General features: G+C 59.4%; 2 protein-coding genes across 2 annotated transcripts; one reads left to right on the forward strand and one right to left on the reverse strand.

The window, feature by feature from the left end:
- Positions 1-611: 611 nt before the first annotated feature.
- CYGB (cytoglobin) lies at positions 612-9,338 on the reverse strand. Its single transcript, XM_065896965.1, has 4 exons — positions 9,064-9,338; positions 3,941-4,172; positions 3,483-3,646; positions 612-1,138 (listed from the first exon to the last, which is right to left on the reverse strand). The coding sequence occupies exons 1-4, from the start codon at positions 9,204-9,206 to the stop codon at positions 1,105-1,107; spliced, it is 573 nt and encodes a 190-aa protein (XP_065753037.1). The 5' UTR covers positions 9,207-9,338; the 3' UTR covers positions 612-1,104.
- Positions 9,339-11,859: 2,521 nt separating this feature from the next.
- PRCD (photoreceptor disc component) lies at positions 11,860-14,343 on the forward strand. Its single transcript, XM_065898107.1, has 3 exons — positions 11,860-11,933; positions 12,222-12,290; positions 14,322-14,343. Exons 1-3 carry the CDS (start codon positions 11,860-11,862, stop codon positions 14,341-14,343), a joined length of 165 nt encoding a protein of 54 aa, XP_065754179.1.
- Positions 14,344-15,707: the final 1,364 nt, after the last annotated feature.

Here is a 15,707-nt window from a genome sequence, read left to right on the forward strand (position 1 = left end):
ACCAAGGGGCACACATTGGGGGGGTCCCCAGCAACGCTGACCTAGATGGATGGAGAGGGCTGACTGCAAGCCAGCAGCCAGGAGAGGCAGGGGAGGGAAGGCCCTCAGCCCTCAGAGCCCCAGGAAGAGATGGAGGCATCCACTGCCCCACTGACAGCAGCCTGGATCCCCCTCCCGCCAGGGCCGTCTGTCTTAGTGGCAAAGGCAGATGGAGCTGCCATCCGAGGTTTCTGGACCATGGCCCCTCCCCCGCTGCAGTCGTCCTGTCCAGAGCTTCTGGCCCCCTTGCCCATTTAGGGGCAAGTCAGGGACCTACCTCCTTTTGTGGGGGGCAGAGGTAAGGAACGCCAAATCCTTTCTGCCCGAAGTGGAAAGCAGGAATGTGGGGAGCTGGTCAGAGAGAATGGGCTGGGCTTTGCTGGCAAGCTGGGTCACCCCAACCCTGCCCACGCAGGCCTGGGTCCTCTCCGTGCTGATGTGGGACCCCGTCATCTCTGCCGGAACACTCTGTTCTCTGCCCAGAAGCTGCCAGGACCCCTCGGTGGGCAGAACCGAGGCTTCACTCGTGCCTCTGGGCCTTACTGATACACATTATAGATATGTATGTGTATGTATATATATATATAGATTTATATATAGATTGTATATAGAATATATCTGTATATACGGTAGACGTGTGTGCGTGGTATTCTAGATAAGTGATGTGGAGACCTGTGTGTGGCCAGGCAGATAGAAACAGGGCTGGTTTGCTCCTCCAGTGACTCACAGGCCTGCCCCTGATTCCCGCCGGCCGCTCAGCTAGGTCTCTAACAGTGAGTAGAAAAGCTAAGAAGGGTGTGCCCGGCTCTCCAAGGAGGAAAGGTCCCCCACCCCACAGGCCACCCTCTGCGCCGCTGAGCTGGGGTCAGCAACCAGGCAGCTGATGCAACCTTCCGGCGGCTCCAGGGGGACTGTGGCCGACGACGAGGCAGCCTCTTTCCAGGAAGACGAGTCAGGGATTCCTCCAGCTTCCTTGGCACCCAGAGATGCAGGGTCAAAGAGCGTCTTCAGAACTCGGCCTTTTCCTCAAGGTGCTGCCAGGGAGCGGGGAGGAGAGAGGGGGTCCTATGGCCCCGAAGAGGGCTGCGTGGCCGGTGGGCTGTGGACAAGATAGGAGATGTAGGTAACAGGTTACTAGGGCCTCGGAGTGGGACCAGGGAACCTGGGGAGAGGGCAGAGGAATCAGAGGCTGCAAGGCCGAACGGTAGCAGCCCAGAGACCCACGCGGGGCCCGTGAAAGAAGCCCACTAGACCCAGCTTCTAGGCCCTTTTCCGCCAAGACCTCGGCCAGCCCATCTGAACCTCAGATATTTTTCTCTAAAATGTGAATCATGTCTGTGGTACCCACCTCCGTGGGATCTGAGCGACAGAACTGCCTGAAAGTGTTCCACAAACTGCGAACAATGAGCTCTCTTCCTCTTAATTCTGAGACATGCGCACTCCCTGGTTGGCCTGTGGTGCCCCCTTGGGCCACCCATGGGCATTCTCTGCACACGCATCCCCTTTGCACTCACCACCCCCAAACTCCGCCACCTCCTGACCACACACACACACACACACACACACACACACACACACAGAGTGCGAGCACACCCTGAAGCAGAGACGGTTCAATAAACAGTGGCGTCTGGCTCGCTCTTACGTCTCTGAGAAGCGAGGCTGGATGGAGGCCTTCTAGAACTCTGCCCTGTAACTCTCTCTCGCCCTCCGAACCCATATGGACCCTGGCAGTAGTGGGGTCTGCAGGCCCGGGCCCAGGGAGACACGCCCTCTTCGGGGGGGTCACACCCGTGTTCCCAGGAGACCAGAGGTGGCACCAGAGTATGCAAAGGGATGAGGGGACAATTCCCTCAGCTGGGGTAACCCAAATGTGGGGTGCTCAGGCCCTGGAAGGCGCAGGGCCCCGGCCAGTCCCCACGGTGGCCCATCTCCATTCAGTGCACAAGGAACAGAAAGGGGGAGGCATGAGATTTCAGCGGTTTCCTAATGCTTGGGGTTTGGCGAGATTTAAGTCCCAGGGGTCCAGCTACGGCAAGAGAGGGGAGGGGACAGGGCTTCGTGTCGGGAAATGCTGTCCATGTGTTTCTGATTCACTGGGGCTTGCACAGGCCAGCTCTCTCTCTTCCGTCCCTCCAGGCCCCTATAAAAAAGCCCTTTTCTCTGGAAGCAGGAAGTCTTGTCTCCTGGCTGTAAACAACCTCATCTTTGGCGGCAGGGCCTGCCTGGGGAGAGGCGTGGGAGGGCAAGCCCCCTCCCCCCCACTGACCCCTCCCCTGGCCTCCGGCTGCTTCCGGGCTGCCGGCTCTGCCAGCTCCTCCTCCGGCAGGTAAAAATCGCCTGCCTGCTTCCGTTCACTCTGAGGTCTGGGGCGGCCCGGGCCCAGCTGTGAACATCTGGAGTCGCTGCCTGGCCGTTGCTAGCAGCCCCCGAGGGCTCCGCGCTCTCAGGGTGGCGAAGGGAGCGGCAGCAAGCGGGGGCCAGTATGGTCAGAGGCAGGAAGGCCGGGAGGCCGGGCCTCTGCAGGCTGCCCTCGGGGGACCTACTCCGCGGAGCTGCGCGGGGATGCCTGTGTGCAGGAGGTCCGGCCGGCTCCGCGGACCAGCTCGGAGCCCGGGGAGGGGACGCCGCCTTTTCCCTGGGAAACTGCTGGGAATGTTTCTCTCCAACGCGTGTCCCGAGCTGCTGGCTGACCCCTGCTTCCCATTCCCGCCTCCGCTCCTCTCCCCCCTCCCTACTCCAGCCCCGCCTCCGCCCCTCCATTGAGCTCCCAGAGCCCCAGCCCCTTGGGGGCCCAGGGAGGCCGGAGTGTTCCCAGCCGCCAAGTCTGGGGGCCAGCCTCCCCTCAGGAGTCACCAGGCCAGCCACCCTCCTGGAGCCCGTTCCCCCGGGGCCCTCACCCCAGAACTGGGAACCCGGCCTCCAGGGTCAGCCCAGAAGTAAAACCCCCTGCTGGTGTGCGTGGGAGGGACACCCACTCAGGCCCCGGGTGGGCTCCGGCACGTGCGTCCGTCCTCGTGATTCTCCTGGCTCCAGCCTTGCTGCGGCCAAGGCGGGAGGGAGTGCGGTCAGCATTAGATGCAAAACAGCCCCATGTGATTGGTACCAGGGAGGAAGTGGCCAGAGCTGGCCTGGGCTGCCTCTGGGCCTGATGCGCAGCCTTCCCACCAGGAACCTTTGGAGCCTCTCTGCCCGGGGCAGCCTCGGTCTTGGGGTGCCCTGAGTGTCCACTGGCTCTAGGGAAAGAGAAGGCTCTGCCCGCGGAGAATCTGTTTGGGGTCCTCGGCGTGAGCGGGCCTTTTCCTATCATGCCTGATCTTTAATGTGTCAGACCCCAGATCCCCCCTCCTGGAACTGTTCCTGCCCCGGGGGTCAGTCCCTGGGTGCTAGGAGAGGTGGGAGGCCAGGGGACGGGGGAGGATGCGGCAGGGAGGCTGCCTCCTCACGTGGTGGCGTTGGGGACCTGCTGTACCCAGCCCACTTCCTTGTAGGCAGCGGTCACGTGGCTGTAGATGAGGCCGCGAAGCTTGGCCCAGGCTCTCTGCGTCTCGGGTGGGAAGTCATTGGCAAATTCCTCGGCAATCACCTCCAGGATGACCCCAGAGAGGATCTGGGTACAAAGGAAGGAAGGGGGAGTAAATGCCTGGGCATCCTGCCCTCTGCAGCCCCCAGAATCCCTTCTACCCTGTGTTTGGCCAAGGGGATTGTTCATGAAACAAGAACCTGGCAGCTTTGGGAACCAGACACCCTCAAGACACAGCCCCCATCCTGCTGCCCCTCCCGGGAACAGCCATGCCAGGGGAAGAGGCTGGGTGGCCCAGTGGCCCGCAGGCTGTCATTGGTTATGCGGCTCTGGGGTGGAACAAGGTGGGTGGTGGGTGGCAGCACCCATCCGGTGACATACCTTGAAGTACACAGGCTCCACCTTGTGCTTGAGGGCGTGGGCTTTGCCCACGAGGGCAAGCACAGAGGACACCTTCTCGGGGTCGTGCAGATTCTCCACCACGGTGTTGAGGGCCCCCATGACCCGGCAGGCGTGCTTCCGCAGCTGCGGGCTCCGCTCCATTTCCAGGGGCTCCTCCATATGCTTGAACTGGCTGAAGTACTGCTTGGCCGACGGGAAGTTCACAAAGAACCTGGCAGGAGGAAGCAGGTGGGTGCTGAGCAGGGGGTGGCCTCAGGCCCCACCCTGAAGTGTCCAGATGATGATGGTGGGGGGGTGGTACGGAGGTGCGAGAGGCTGAACCCACCCTCACCCCACCATGTGTAGCAGTTCCTCAAACACACACCCTTCCTCTGGATGACCTGGCTTACATGCAGACCCCTCCCCAGTCCCGGCCATTTCTATCTGCCAGATCTGCAGCTTCCTCTCCCAAGGAAGCAAGCTTCCTTGCTTTTTGCCTTCTTTCCAAACTCCACACACCCTTCGAGGCCTGCTCCAGTCGCAGCTGAGAGGGTAAGAGCCTGCTTTCTGGAATCCCCAGCCGGTGTGCCCTTGGGTAAGTTAACTTTTCTGCAGTCAAATGCTCTATCCCTGAGCTATACCCCCAAGTTAACTTTTCTGAGCCTCAGTTTCCTCATCTATGAAATGGGCATCACTGTTCCTATCTTGGTTGTGAGTCGTTGTGGTTGTTGGGAGGACGAAACGAGAAACAGCATGTGGAGCCCTGGACAGTGTGGACACAGGGGGCTCAGTAAATGCCACCCTTTCTTATGAAGTCAGAGCTCTCTTCCTAAACAAAGGAAGGCCCGAGTGGCTTAGCTGACTTAGCTCAGGTCATGGAAGGGAAGAAATGAGACTCAGTCCTCCTCCCAGCCCAGTCCCTTCCCTATTCACTACCCTGCTTCCCTCCTCAGCCTGCATAGTCATCGGTTGATCTAATTAAAGATATGGATTGATGTCACCAGTCTGGTAAGTCCTTCACGTCTGTCTGTACATCTTACCTCTCCAACCAGCCTGTGCACTTCTTGGGGTCAGACCCCAGGGCTTTCTAACCCTTCCCTCTCCAGTTTATCTGAAATTGTCTAATCCCCCCCCACCCCGCCTAATATCACATTCACTGGGTCGCTCTCATGCTTGAAAACATTCCATGGCTCCCCACTGTCTACCGGACAAAGTCAAAACTCCTTAACCTCAGATTCCAGGCTTCTTAGAAACTGTCCCACACCCGCTTCTCCAGCATGGGGTCCACATTCTTCCCTACGCTCCAGCCCAACAGCTTCACTTACATGGGTTAAAGATTCCTCGGCATGCTGGGCCCTTTCCACATGGTGGACCCACCCCCCCTTCCCCCATGTCATCTGGGCCTCTCCCTGAGCGCCCGGCCTGGCCCCGGGCGACCGCTTTCCCTCCAAGGCCATTAGTGTGTTCCCTGCCACCTTTCACGGCTTCTTCCTTGTGTGTCCGTCTGGGTCCTGCAACCCCCAGGGCAGAGCCCGGGTCTCATGCACACTCTGACCCATCACCTTGGCCCAGAGCCCTGCACTTTGCCGGATGGTGGTGATGACATCTGTGATCCCTCACCCAGCTGGGGCGCGAGGTATGTGGCCAGACTCAATCAGAACTTACATAACTGAAGCCTCAGAAAATGGATGGAATGTCCTGGACCTGTTTTCTCAGGTTGTTTCACACTTCTGGAGTGTCCCCTTTGTGATTAGCGAGAGCTGGTAATTTGCCAAAACAGCCCTTGGGGCCTGGGGTCGGGTCTCAGATCTGAGAGCTGGAACAGATGCAGGGAGAGCATCTGGCCCCGGCCACCCTTTCAGGCTAGGAGGAGGGCCCCTCTCGGGGCCAAGTGTGACCTCGGGCAAAATCGCTTCACAGCCTCCTGTCTGCAAAAGTGTGAGAGAAGTCCATGCACCCCTGCTTGCTACTTCACAGCTATACTGGTGAGGACAAATGACGTGATGGGTCTGAAAATACATTGGATTTCTCTGGAGAAGCGTCGTAATGAAGGACAGATACGAAAAACCCAGTCTGGATTTAAATGAGGATCTCTGACTTCAGAGGTTTTACATTGCAACAAAAATACTAATTTCTGTTTGGCTGGTGAGTAACAATATGCGGAGCATCTCCACTTGTTGCCACGACAAAGTGGGTATTACGTCCACTTTGCTGATGACAAAATAACAGGGACTATTTATTGAGCACTTACTATACGATCTCATTAATTCTTGCGATATCCTCCCGACGTTGGCACTGTTTTTATTCCCACGTTCTGGATTAGGAATTGATGCCCACGGCTGCATCAGTGGGCCAAGCGGAGTGGGTGGCAGGACCAGGAAGGAGCCGGGGCGGCCCCGGCTATGATGGCTTCCCCAGACCGCCTCAGAGGCTGCTCTGCCGGGGATGGTAGCCTGGGACCCGGTGGGTCTCCCGTTATGGCCCTAAGGATGGTCCCAATGAGCCCTTCTTCTGGGCCAGGGGAGTCAAGGGGCCTTGCGCTCTGCTCCTTCATCCTGGCGTTTCTCTGCGCCCCCCGCCACCCCCCCACCCCCGTGTTTACTCCTGACCCTCCCAGTTCCGGCCTGCGCTGCTGGGAGAAGCCTCAGCAGCCAGCTTGGGGAGTTTCTCAGCTTCCAGAGGCATCTGGGCTTCCAGGAGAGCCTGAAAGAGGCTTGTCTGAGCGTGAGGGGGAAGGCGGCAGAGTTACAACCGGGAGAGGAGCCTTCCTAGAGCATGGATGCTCCCTCTTGGTCTCCTCCCGGCAGGGAGAGGAGGCATGGGGTCTGGGCAGCCCCTCTGGCACCATCCTTGAGGCTGCTACCTCCTCACAGGGGGAGTGTTGGGGTGTGGGAGTGGGGAGGGAGGAGGTGAGAGTGCCCGGTCAGAGGGCGACTGTCTCGGGCTCTGTCCCGCCCGTCCTTGTTGATGGGGCGTAAGGACAAGAGGGGTCTGTGACAAAACTGAGGGGCACAGGATCTGGGGAGGGGCCTTATCTGAGAAGCTTATCAGTGGAGTGCCCCTAACACCCCCTACTGGGGCGGACATCAGGAGGAGAAAAAGGAAAGGGAGGCTGGTGGGACTTGGGGCTGGGCGAGGGGGTGCTGGGCCAGCTTCTCTTCTGAGCTGAGCTGGGCTGGGCTGGGCTGGGCTGGGCTCCCGGCAGCCCAGGTGGGGTCAGGCGAAGTGTGCCTGGGGTTATCAGCAGCCCAGATCTAACTGCTATCTCAGGCTTTCTCAGGTTAACTGCGGGCCGGGCCTCCCTCTGAGCCCTGAGCACTAGGCGACCACCTCCCCAGCCCAGACCCAGTGCCCATTGAGGAACGAGTTCCCCTCTGGGGAACTAGAGGGGCACAGAGAGAGGATGAAACCCTTGCCAAGAGCTCAGACTCTCCAGAAACACCTCAGGGTTCAGTTCCTTCCTCGGCACCCCCCATTCCTGGGGAGGTTGGGTGGGACCCTAGGCGCTGGATCTTGGACACATCCCTTACATGTCCTCACTGGCAAACGGCAGGGCGTCGGGACAAAAAATCTCCAAGGTCCTTTGGACTTTGCCTCATTTCCTCCTGGTGACCCATGTGCACACCTGGGTGCATTCTGGGGCCTGGGGGGCCCGCACGTGCCGACAACACAGCTGAGAGCAGCCCTCCGGGGACACAGTCTGGCGCATCTGTGACTCCACTGTCCACCGTGTGCTTGTGTGGGTGCTCGCACGTGCAGAGCTGCACCTCCCAATGTCTGATGGCTTCGGGATCTGAAATCCCCTCTTAGCTTCCCCACCACCCCCGGCTGTTTCTGGGTCTGGGAGCTGCCCAAATAGCTGTCCCTTCCTCAGGAATCCTCCTGGAACTCCTCAAGAGTGCTTCTTGCTCTTTTTTCTCCAAAATCTGTTTCTAAGTTGGAATCAGGGCACATCGATATGGAGCTGAGTAGGTCCCAGGCTTGGGGGAGGCACAAGGGAGAGAGTTGGGGAGAGAAAGAGAAGCCAGAGACGGGGCCAGGACTGGGAGACAGGCATGCACTTCAACTGTCCTTTCCACAGACAGGTCTCACCCCATCTGCAAACAATCAGACTTTCCAGATCTGCCCTAGATTTGACAGCTTGCCTCTGCCAAGGACAGAGGGTTAAGGGGGCCTCCCTGCCTGCGCCCCCAGGGACCGGCATGTGTGGGAAGAGAGCACCGACCTGTAGCTGTAGTCAATGACTAGCCTGTGTGGCTTGGGGACATTAACTATATGGGAATGGTGTGTATGTGCACTGGTGTGTAGGTGTGTGAATAACAGTGTCACTCTGTGTGTGTGGGCGTCCCTCGGGGGCATGTGGTGCCTGAATGACCCCTGAGCCCAAGACACATGACCCTTTCTCCCCAGATCGGGGTTTCAGGGTGGGGCCCTGTCTCCTGAAGCTTCTCCCTTCCCCTCCACCAAACTCGGCAGGGACTGTATCCTAGGGGACTGTTTGCTTCTCCACTCACCTGCACCTCACCTGGGAGCTCCCTGCTGGCCTGGCCCCAGGGGCAGGAAGGGGCCAGCTGGGAAAACCGGACCTCCAGGGTCTACTCCTTCTGACCTCTATTCTTTCGCCCTTTGCTCTGTTCTTCCAAGTCTCTGAATACAGAAAGGGGCTGAGCTGGAGAAAGGGGTTTGCTCCTTTGTCCTCCTTCTTGGCTGGTCCTCAGTTTTCCTGTCTCTAGAATGGGGAGCCCCCAAAGCCCCCATTGGAAAGGCTGGTAAAATGTGTGTCCATAACAGCTCGGTTGCGTGGCTGGGGTCGCTGGTGAGGAAGGCATGGCTGGCTGAGCCAGGAGTTCTGAGGCCCGGGAAAGGAGGGAGATGGAGGTGCCCTCCTTCTGCGTCTGGCTCCTAGTTCCTGGTGAGCACCTCGCCCAGAGAGAGCTAGGAAGGGCTCGGCCAGGGCTTCGTCCACCCCAAGGCGCCCCACGCTGCCCGCACCCCGACCGGCCCGGCCCCAATCGCAGCTGGGGAGGTGGCGCCCGAGCTCGGACCCGGGCCGAGCCCGCCTCTGCCCGGAGCCGCTGCCGCCGTCCCTCCCCCGGGCCCGGCCGGGCCGGGGCGACACCTACCGCACCAGGATGGCCACCCCCACGTCCTCGCAGTTGGCATAGAGCCGGGCCCACGTCGCCTGCACCGCCTTCCTCTCCGCCTCGGACAGCTCCTCGCTCCGCTCCCTGCGCTCTATCTCCATCTCGCCCGGCACTTTCTCCATGAGCAGCTCCCAGCGCAGCCCAGCTACGCTCGGCGGCGGCGGGGCGCGGGGAGCCGGGGCCGGCTGCGTGTGCCGCTGGCGGGCGAGTGGTAGAGCGCGCCGGAGGGAGGGAGCGTGTCTGTGCGCGCCGTGTGTGTGTGTGTGTGTGTGTGTATGTGTGCGTGCGTGTGTGTAGGGTATATGTGCAGGGGGCGGGGGACCGCGAGCGGGGGGCGGGGATGTGGTCTGCTGGAAAAACATGAAAAAAAAAAAGATCCGCTCCAAACCCCCAACCCCTTGTCCGTGAGCCAGTTCCGGCAAGGTGAAGGCTGGGCGGGGTGCCCGCCCTCCAGGCCACCGCGGAGTTTGACTGCCGGGCGGGGCGTAGGTGGGGCGGCTGTACTGGGGGGGTCCCGGGAGGAGGGGCGGGCAGTCACGGGGCGCCGGGCCGCACGGGAGTGCGCCGCGGCGCGTGCAGGTCTGGGGGCACCGGGTCGCGGCTCACGCGCTGGGCGAGGCCGGGGCGTCTGCGCGTGTGCCCCCTTCCCGCGGCGGGGAACTGACTCTAAGTCGAACACTCCCAGGCATTTGCGGCGTGGCCGCCAGCCCGAGGGGGCGGCGCGAGCCCCTCCAGGTGCGCCGCGGTCCGAGCTGAGTTCCCGCTCGCTCCCGGCCTCTCCCGAGCCAGCCGGGGGGCCGCGGCTCCACCCGCAGAGCCCCGGACCCCAGACTCTGGAGGGCTTAGGACTGGGGTCATCTCCCTACGCCAACACCTTACAGGAAAACACCAGTGCGGGGATGGGGGGCGGCTGTCGAACTTGAGCGCCAGAGGCCTGCGCCAGCCTTTCCTTCCCGCCAGCACACTCCTCCCCTTCGGGGCACGCACGTGGCGTCAGAAAGAAGGCCCTGGGTGGCTTACTGATGACACAGGCAGGCCCAAACCTGGCGCCGCTCCTGATTCTGACCGCGGGGGAGAAAAGCTCGAAGAAGAGGCCGCTGGGCCGGGCAGAGCGGACCTGCGATGGGTGGGTCTGTGGGGTTGTCAGGAAGTCTTGGTCGGGGGGGGGGGGGGGGGGGGGGGGGGGGAGGCCCAGGGCGCTGGAGACATCTCAGCCACCAGAACCTGGATTAGGGAGGGGTTCTGTGGGTGGAGACAAATTCTTGTCCTGGTGGCCTTCTCAGGGAAGGGGATTGGACCAGAGGTGGGGACTGTGCCTCTGAGAGCCACCTGGCCCCCACCCTGCAAGCAGCTGCTCGATTCTGGTATGGAGGGGGTCCCACTTCTGACTCCCAGTTGAAGCCTGAGGCCAGACCCGGGCTGCAAGCATCTGAAACATGTGACACATGTGATGGCTCTTGTGGGGTGTGTCCAGTTCTCCCTAACACTCCCTGGTGACACTGCCCTTCCCAAGTCTGTCCACTGCTCAAGTATGGCAAGAGGTGGCGGCTCTCCTCTTCAGCTTTGGTTTACGTGCTTATTTTTAAAAATTCTGTTTCAAAGCAGAGGGCCCTGGCAAAGCCCTAGCTCCGGGCCTTGCTGGAGCCCAGGGTTCAGGTACGTTACTGGAATCCTGGGCGGGAGGCCTCTTACCGCTCAGGTCTCAGTTGAGGGAGGGAAACTCTAATGCCCTCTTCTGGGGGTCTTAGAGAGAGATGGAGGAGAGTGTGTGGGCTTAGTTTCTTACGCCACTCTCAGACCCGTGTTCTCTCTTTTGGCCTGTGCTCCGCGTGCTTCCTGGGCCGCCTCTGATAGCTTCCGAAGAGCCAGTGCAGTGGCCATCCAAACGGCTGCCCAAGAGGTTCCCCTGGGATGTGGGCAGAAAGTAGGAGAAATCTTGCTTCTATTCACTTTGATCTCACCCTTTACAAGTTTTATGTATGTCTCTGGTGCGGGACTGTATTTGCACAGTAATGTAGTATATAATTTATGAGTGGATGCATATATCCCTTTCCCTGAGTGCACACTTAGATTCTGCCTTTTACTGAAGAAGGTATGTAATCAGAAACATTTGGAAACGGCTGTCCAGAGTTTAGAAGTGAACCACTTAGCCAGCCCCTCACTCCCTGGCCTCCCTTGTCTTTCTGGCTTCATCATCTATATTCTTCCCCTGTCCTCCTCCCTTCCCGATGCCTCCCCTGTGACATCATGACTCCACCAATACTCAACTCCCAGTTGCCGGAACATGCCCTGTGCTTTCACGTCTGCAGCCCTGGCGGAGTCTTCTGTCTGTGGGCCCACCCTTCCTTGAGCTCCTGCAAATACAGATGAGCCCAGCTCCTCTCTGAAGATTCCCCTGACGCTTGCAACTCCCAGAGTGCTCTGTAGGCACCGTGAATAGCCTAAGTCTGTCTGTGGTGGTCATTTGTTTAACTTGCCAGTGCGTTTGTCTAGACTCTAAGTCCCTTGAGGGGCAGGCCCAGGGCTTACTTATACCTACATCCAGAACAGACTGAGGTCAATTTACCCTGCCACGGGGAGGGGGGACAACCGGGTCCAGTGAGGTCAATCAGTCTTCACAAGGTCGGGTCTGCTGACCCCACTAATCAGCTTGAGCCTCCTAATCCATCGCCCGCAGGAGCCTCAGGAAGGACCGCAGGGGCTTGGGAGAGCTGGCAGGGGCCATCTTGGCCTTCTCCTGCGGACGCGGTCTGGAGGGGATGGGGCAGCTGAGCCATGTGCACTACCCTCTTCCTGCTCAGCACCTTGGCCATGCTCTGGCGCCGCCGATTCGCCAACAGGGTCCAACCGTGAGAAACTGACCGGGCCACGGGCTGGGGTGGGGGAGAAACTACTGCGCTGGGTTACAGTCAAGCTGAAGGCGGGCGGGGGCTGCCTGGGCTCCAGGGAGGCTGGGAGGGACTTGCCAGGGAGCCCTGAGAGGTTCCCCCTCGAAGTAGGGGGAACTTGGAGCCCTTCAAAGATGCTGGCCACAGCCTCCGGTTCCAGAGCCCAATGTGGCTTAGGTCTCGCAGAGGAGCGGGGTCTGGGGTCTGGGTGCTGCCCACAGCTCTGCCTGCCTCTTTTCCCTCCCACAGAGAGCCCAGTGGAGTAGATGGGGCAGTTATGGGCAGCAGCTTGGAAACAGACCTCCAGTCCTCAGGCAGGTAAGGCAGAAGAGTCTAGGGTGGAGGAGGAAGGGTGTCGCTAAGGAGGCTGCCGCTGTCCCCTGTCCCTGCCCAGGCCCCGGGGGTGTTCGTGGGTATGTGTGTGTGTGTGTGTGTGTGTGTGTGTGCGCGCGTGCGTGCTCCACGCTGGCCCCTCACCCCAGCTACCCTGTTCACTGTATGCCTAGTGGGCCGGCCGAATGTCTGTTTTCTCCAGTTGGGAATGGGACTCTCAGCTTCTCCTCTGGACCAGAATTTCTCTGCCTTGCTTGTCCTAGTGCGGGGTGGTCCCCAGGGTCCCTTCTGTTGGAAGGTGCGGGGGGAGTGGAGAGAGGGATGAGGCAGAAGCAGCTCTGCGTTGCTTTGCTTGCCTTCCCTTCCCCCTCCCTCGCCCGCTGCCACCGCCCCCCCAGCCTCGGCAGCAGCGGAGCTGCCTGAAGCTCCAGCAGGATTCGCTGTCCAGTCCCCAATAGAAGGCGCAGGAGGAGCATGACATCATCAGCACTGAGTGCCATTGGCTGGCAGTCCCTGCGGGCAGGACACTGTCTCCAGTGGCCAGAAAGTTAACTCTTCCCTATTCTGGAGCCATGTGGCCTTTACCGGGGGTGAAGATTGGGAAACTTCTGGACTTTTCCTTCTCCGCTGACTAGTGTCCTTTGATGATAGGGGCTCTATGCCCAAGAAGACACTGAAAAACCAGCAAATATTTCTGAAGCACCTACAGTTGGAAATGTTCATTTGTGCCTTTGGGCCCATCTAGTGGGGGGGACCTATCTGAAGAGTGATATTCTCTGCTGTGGAAGCATCTTCTAGCCCCCGGCACTGCTTCTCTCACTCCCCTGAAAGGAGGCTTAGACGGCTAAGACAGTGAGCATGTACGCTCGCCTGTGCACCCCACGTCTCTTCCAGGGTGTGGGCGATGTGCCTGCAGTGTGCCCCATAAGTACGTCAAGGTTGGCAAGCCGAGAACTTGGGACTTTCTCTGTGTCTCTGCTCTGACTTCTCAGTCCTTGGGTTCCCCCAGGTTTGGAATGTCAGAAGGCCCCCTGGGAAGCCCAGGGCCTGTGCAGGAAGCAGAGTCATTTCTGTGACGCCCTTCCTCGATAGCTGGGCTGGCTGAGAGGGTCACAATAGTGCCTAGTTACGACTACCGGTGAAGTGGGCTGACACGTATAAAATGATGATCACTGGGCCCTCAAGTGCTGACTGGTCCTCGCTGTTGAGTTTGGGTCTGGAGCGGGGCAGCCTGAGTTTAAATCCTTCCTCCGCTCTTACTGAGAGGCTGTGGGCAAATTATGTAATCTTTTTATTCATATGTAAACTGGGATTAATAACAGACTGGTTGTGAGGTTTCTGTGAGGTTTAAATGAGATAACCGTAGTAAAGCACTCAGCACAGAGTAACTGCTCAGTTAACACCAGCTCTATTCTTGCTGTTATATGATCAGTGCTTTATTCTTCCTCAGGGGTTTCTCATACATTAACTCACTCGGAAGTCTCCATGGCCCCAAAGGTTTGGCAGTTCAGGTGTTTCTAGCTCTTGTCAATGATGCAAGAAGCTGAGGGGCAGGGAGACGTAAATGACTTACTCAACGTCGTCTACCCAATTTGTGGCTGATGTGGGACTGACAGGTCCCTGACTTCAGACAGTCCATCTCCTCGACTGAAATGCCCCTGGACCTCCTGTCAGGAGAGAAAAGGCCAAATCTGGGACCATCTGGCCAGGCCTGGTCTGCTGTGGCCTTGCCAGAAGGAAGCAGTTGCCTGTTAACTCCTTGGGACCCAGCTAACTGGCCTACCAACTAACCCCTCCTGCCGATGGTGGCTCCACCGAGGGCTGGCCCAGCGGGGCAGTAGACGTGAAAGTTCTGCTCTCCGGTTCCACAGTCATAAATTCCAATTGGCTTCTGGGGTGTTGCTGTTCCTCAGTAGTGGGGTGAATCGCTAGGCTTGGGGGCAGGAGGAAGGGGAAGGCTGGAAGCGTGGGAGGGTCATCCTTCAGTCTTTTGACTCCGTGTTCTTTTCTGTTTAGAGAGAAAGAACCGCTGAAGTAAGCCCTCGCCTCTTCAGGAGGAGCTCAGCGCCAGGGCCTGGGATCAGCTGGCAGGTAGGGCAGGGGCTGCAGCCTGGAGGAGAGAGGGCAGGGCTGGGGACAAGAAAGGAAGAATACAGAGCACGCAAGGCCTGGCCATGTGGGAGCAGAGCAGGCTGTCTTCAGCTCTGTGGTCACGATGGAGGTTAAGGGTAGGAGGGTGGACTCCTTCCATCGGCTCCTACCTTGAGCCTGTTATGTTCCAGGCCACAGGGCAAGGGTTAGTTTTAAGAGAACTACATGTGATCTCAACAGCATTTTCTAGGCCTGGGGATGGTGGTCCTGCTGGGGGCCTGAGGGCTGTCTAGAGGACTTCTCAGGGAGAGGCAGTGCTCTGGGATGCCCACTCTGAAATACAAGGGCCCGCTCTGGGATGGGAGAGAGAGCCGACCCGGCTTGGTTTTCTCTTTCAGCTCATGTCCTGGTGTGCCCCCCACCCCCAAAGGACACCGTGGTGGAAGGAGCTTCAGGAGGGAGACTAGGGAAAGCAGCCGTTGAGAAGGTAGATTCCCCTTTTCGGCCCCCAGACCCACCAGTCTGCGCTTCCCCCGAGGCCCTGGCTCTGGGGCTTCTGAAGCTGGGCCTGGCCGGGCAGGCGGGAGGGGCAGAGATGCTCAAGCTCTGGGACGGGCTCCCTTCCTCTGAGGAGGCCCAGAGGGAGGGACTCAGTGGGGTCCCCCCATTTAACTCGGGGGCAACCCCTGCTGCCCGGGGCTAGAGGAGGGAACAAGTGGGGGGCGAGGAGACTCGAGAACTGAGGGACAGAGATGGTTCACATTCACAAAGGAAGGGCTGCCCTTTCACCCTCCTCTGAACCCTCACAACAACCCACGGAGGCTGGTCATGTTATTGTCCACGGTTTAGAAATGAGGAAACTCACAGAGAGCTTTGCTAATTTGCCCAGCGTCACCCAGCTAGCAAGTGGAGGACCCCAGGCTCACATGCAGGTTGCAGAGCCCATGCTCTTCACGCCCACAGCGCAGGCCTCCCTGAAGCCGCCTGGAAGTCTGCAGCTGCTCAGTGAAGAAGCGGTTTTACTGGCCTGGCCGCCCATCTTTGGCAGCTCAGCTTGTCCAGGGCTGTGTGGCGTCACTTTGCGATGGTGGCACTCACTTCCTATGACATTTGCCTCTCCCTGGTCCCCAGAGGTCACCCTGCCACTGGCTGACATGTCTGCCTACAGCTGGACGCAAGCAACTCACAGCTTGTCCTCGGAGTGTGTCTTCTGTGTGTGTGTGTGTGTGTGTGTGTGCGCGCGCGCACGCGTGCCCGTGTCCCAAATGGGCAGTAGCATGTGGGAAGGGAGAAAGCATGACACTTGCTTCC

This window comes from Phocoena phocoena, chromosome 19 (genome assembly GCF_963924675.1).
Source record: "Phocoena phocoena chromosome 19, mPhoPho1.1, whole genome shotgun sequence".
Taxonomy (NCBI): Eukaryota; Metazoa; Chordata; class Mammalia; order Artiodactyla; family Phocoenidae; genus Phocoena; species Phocoena phocoena.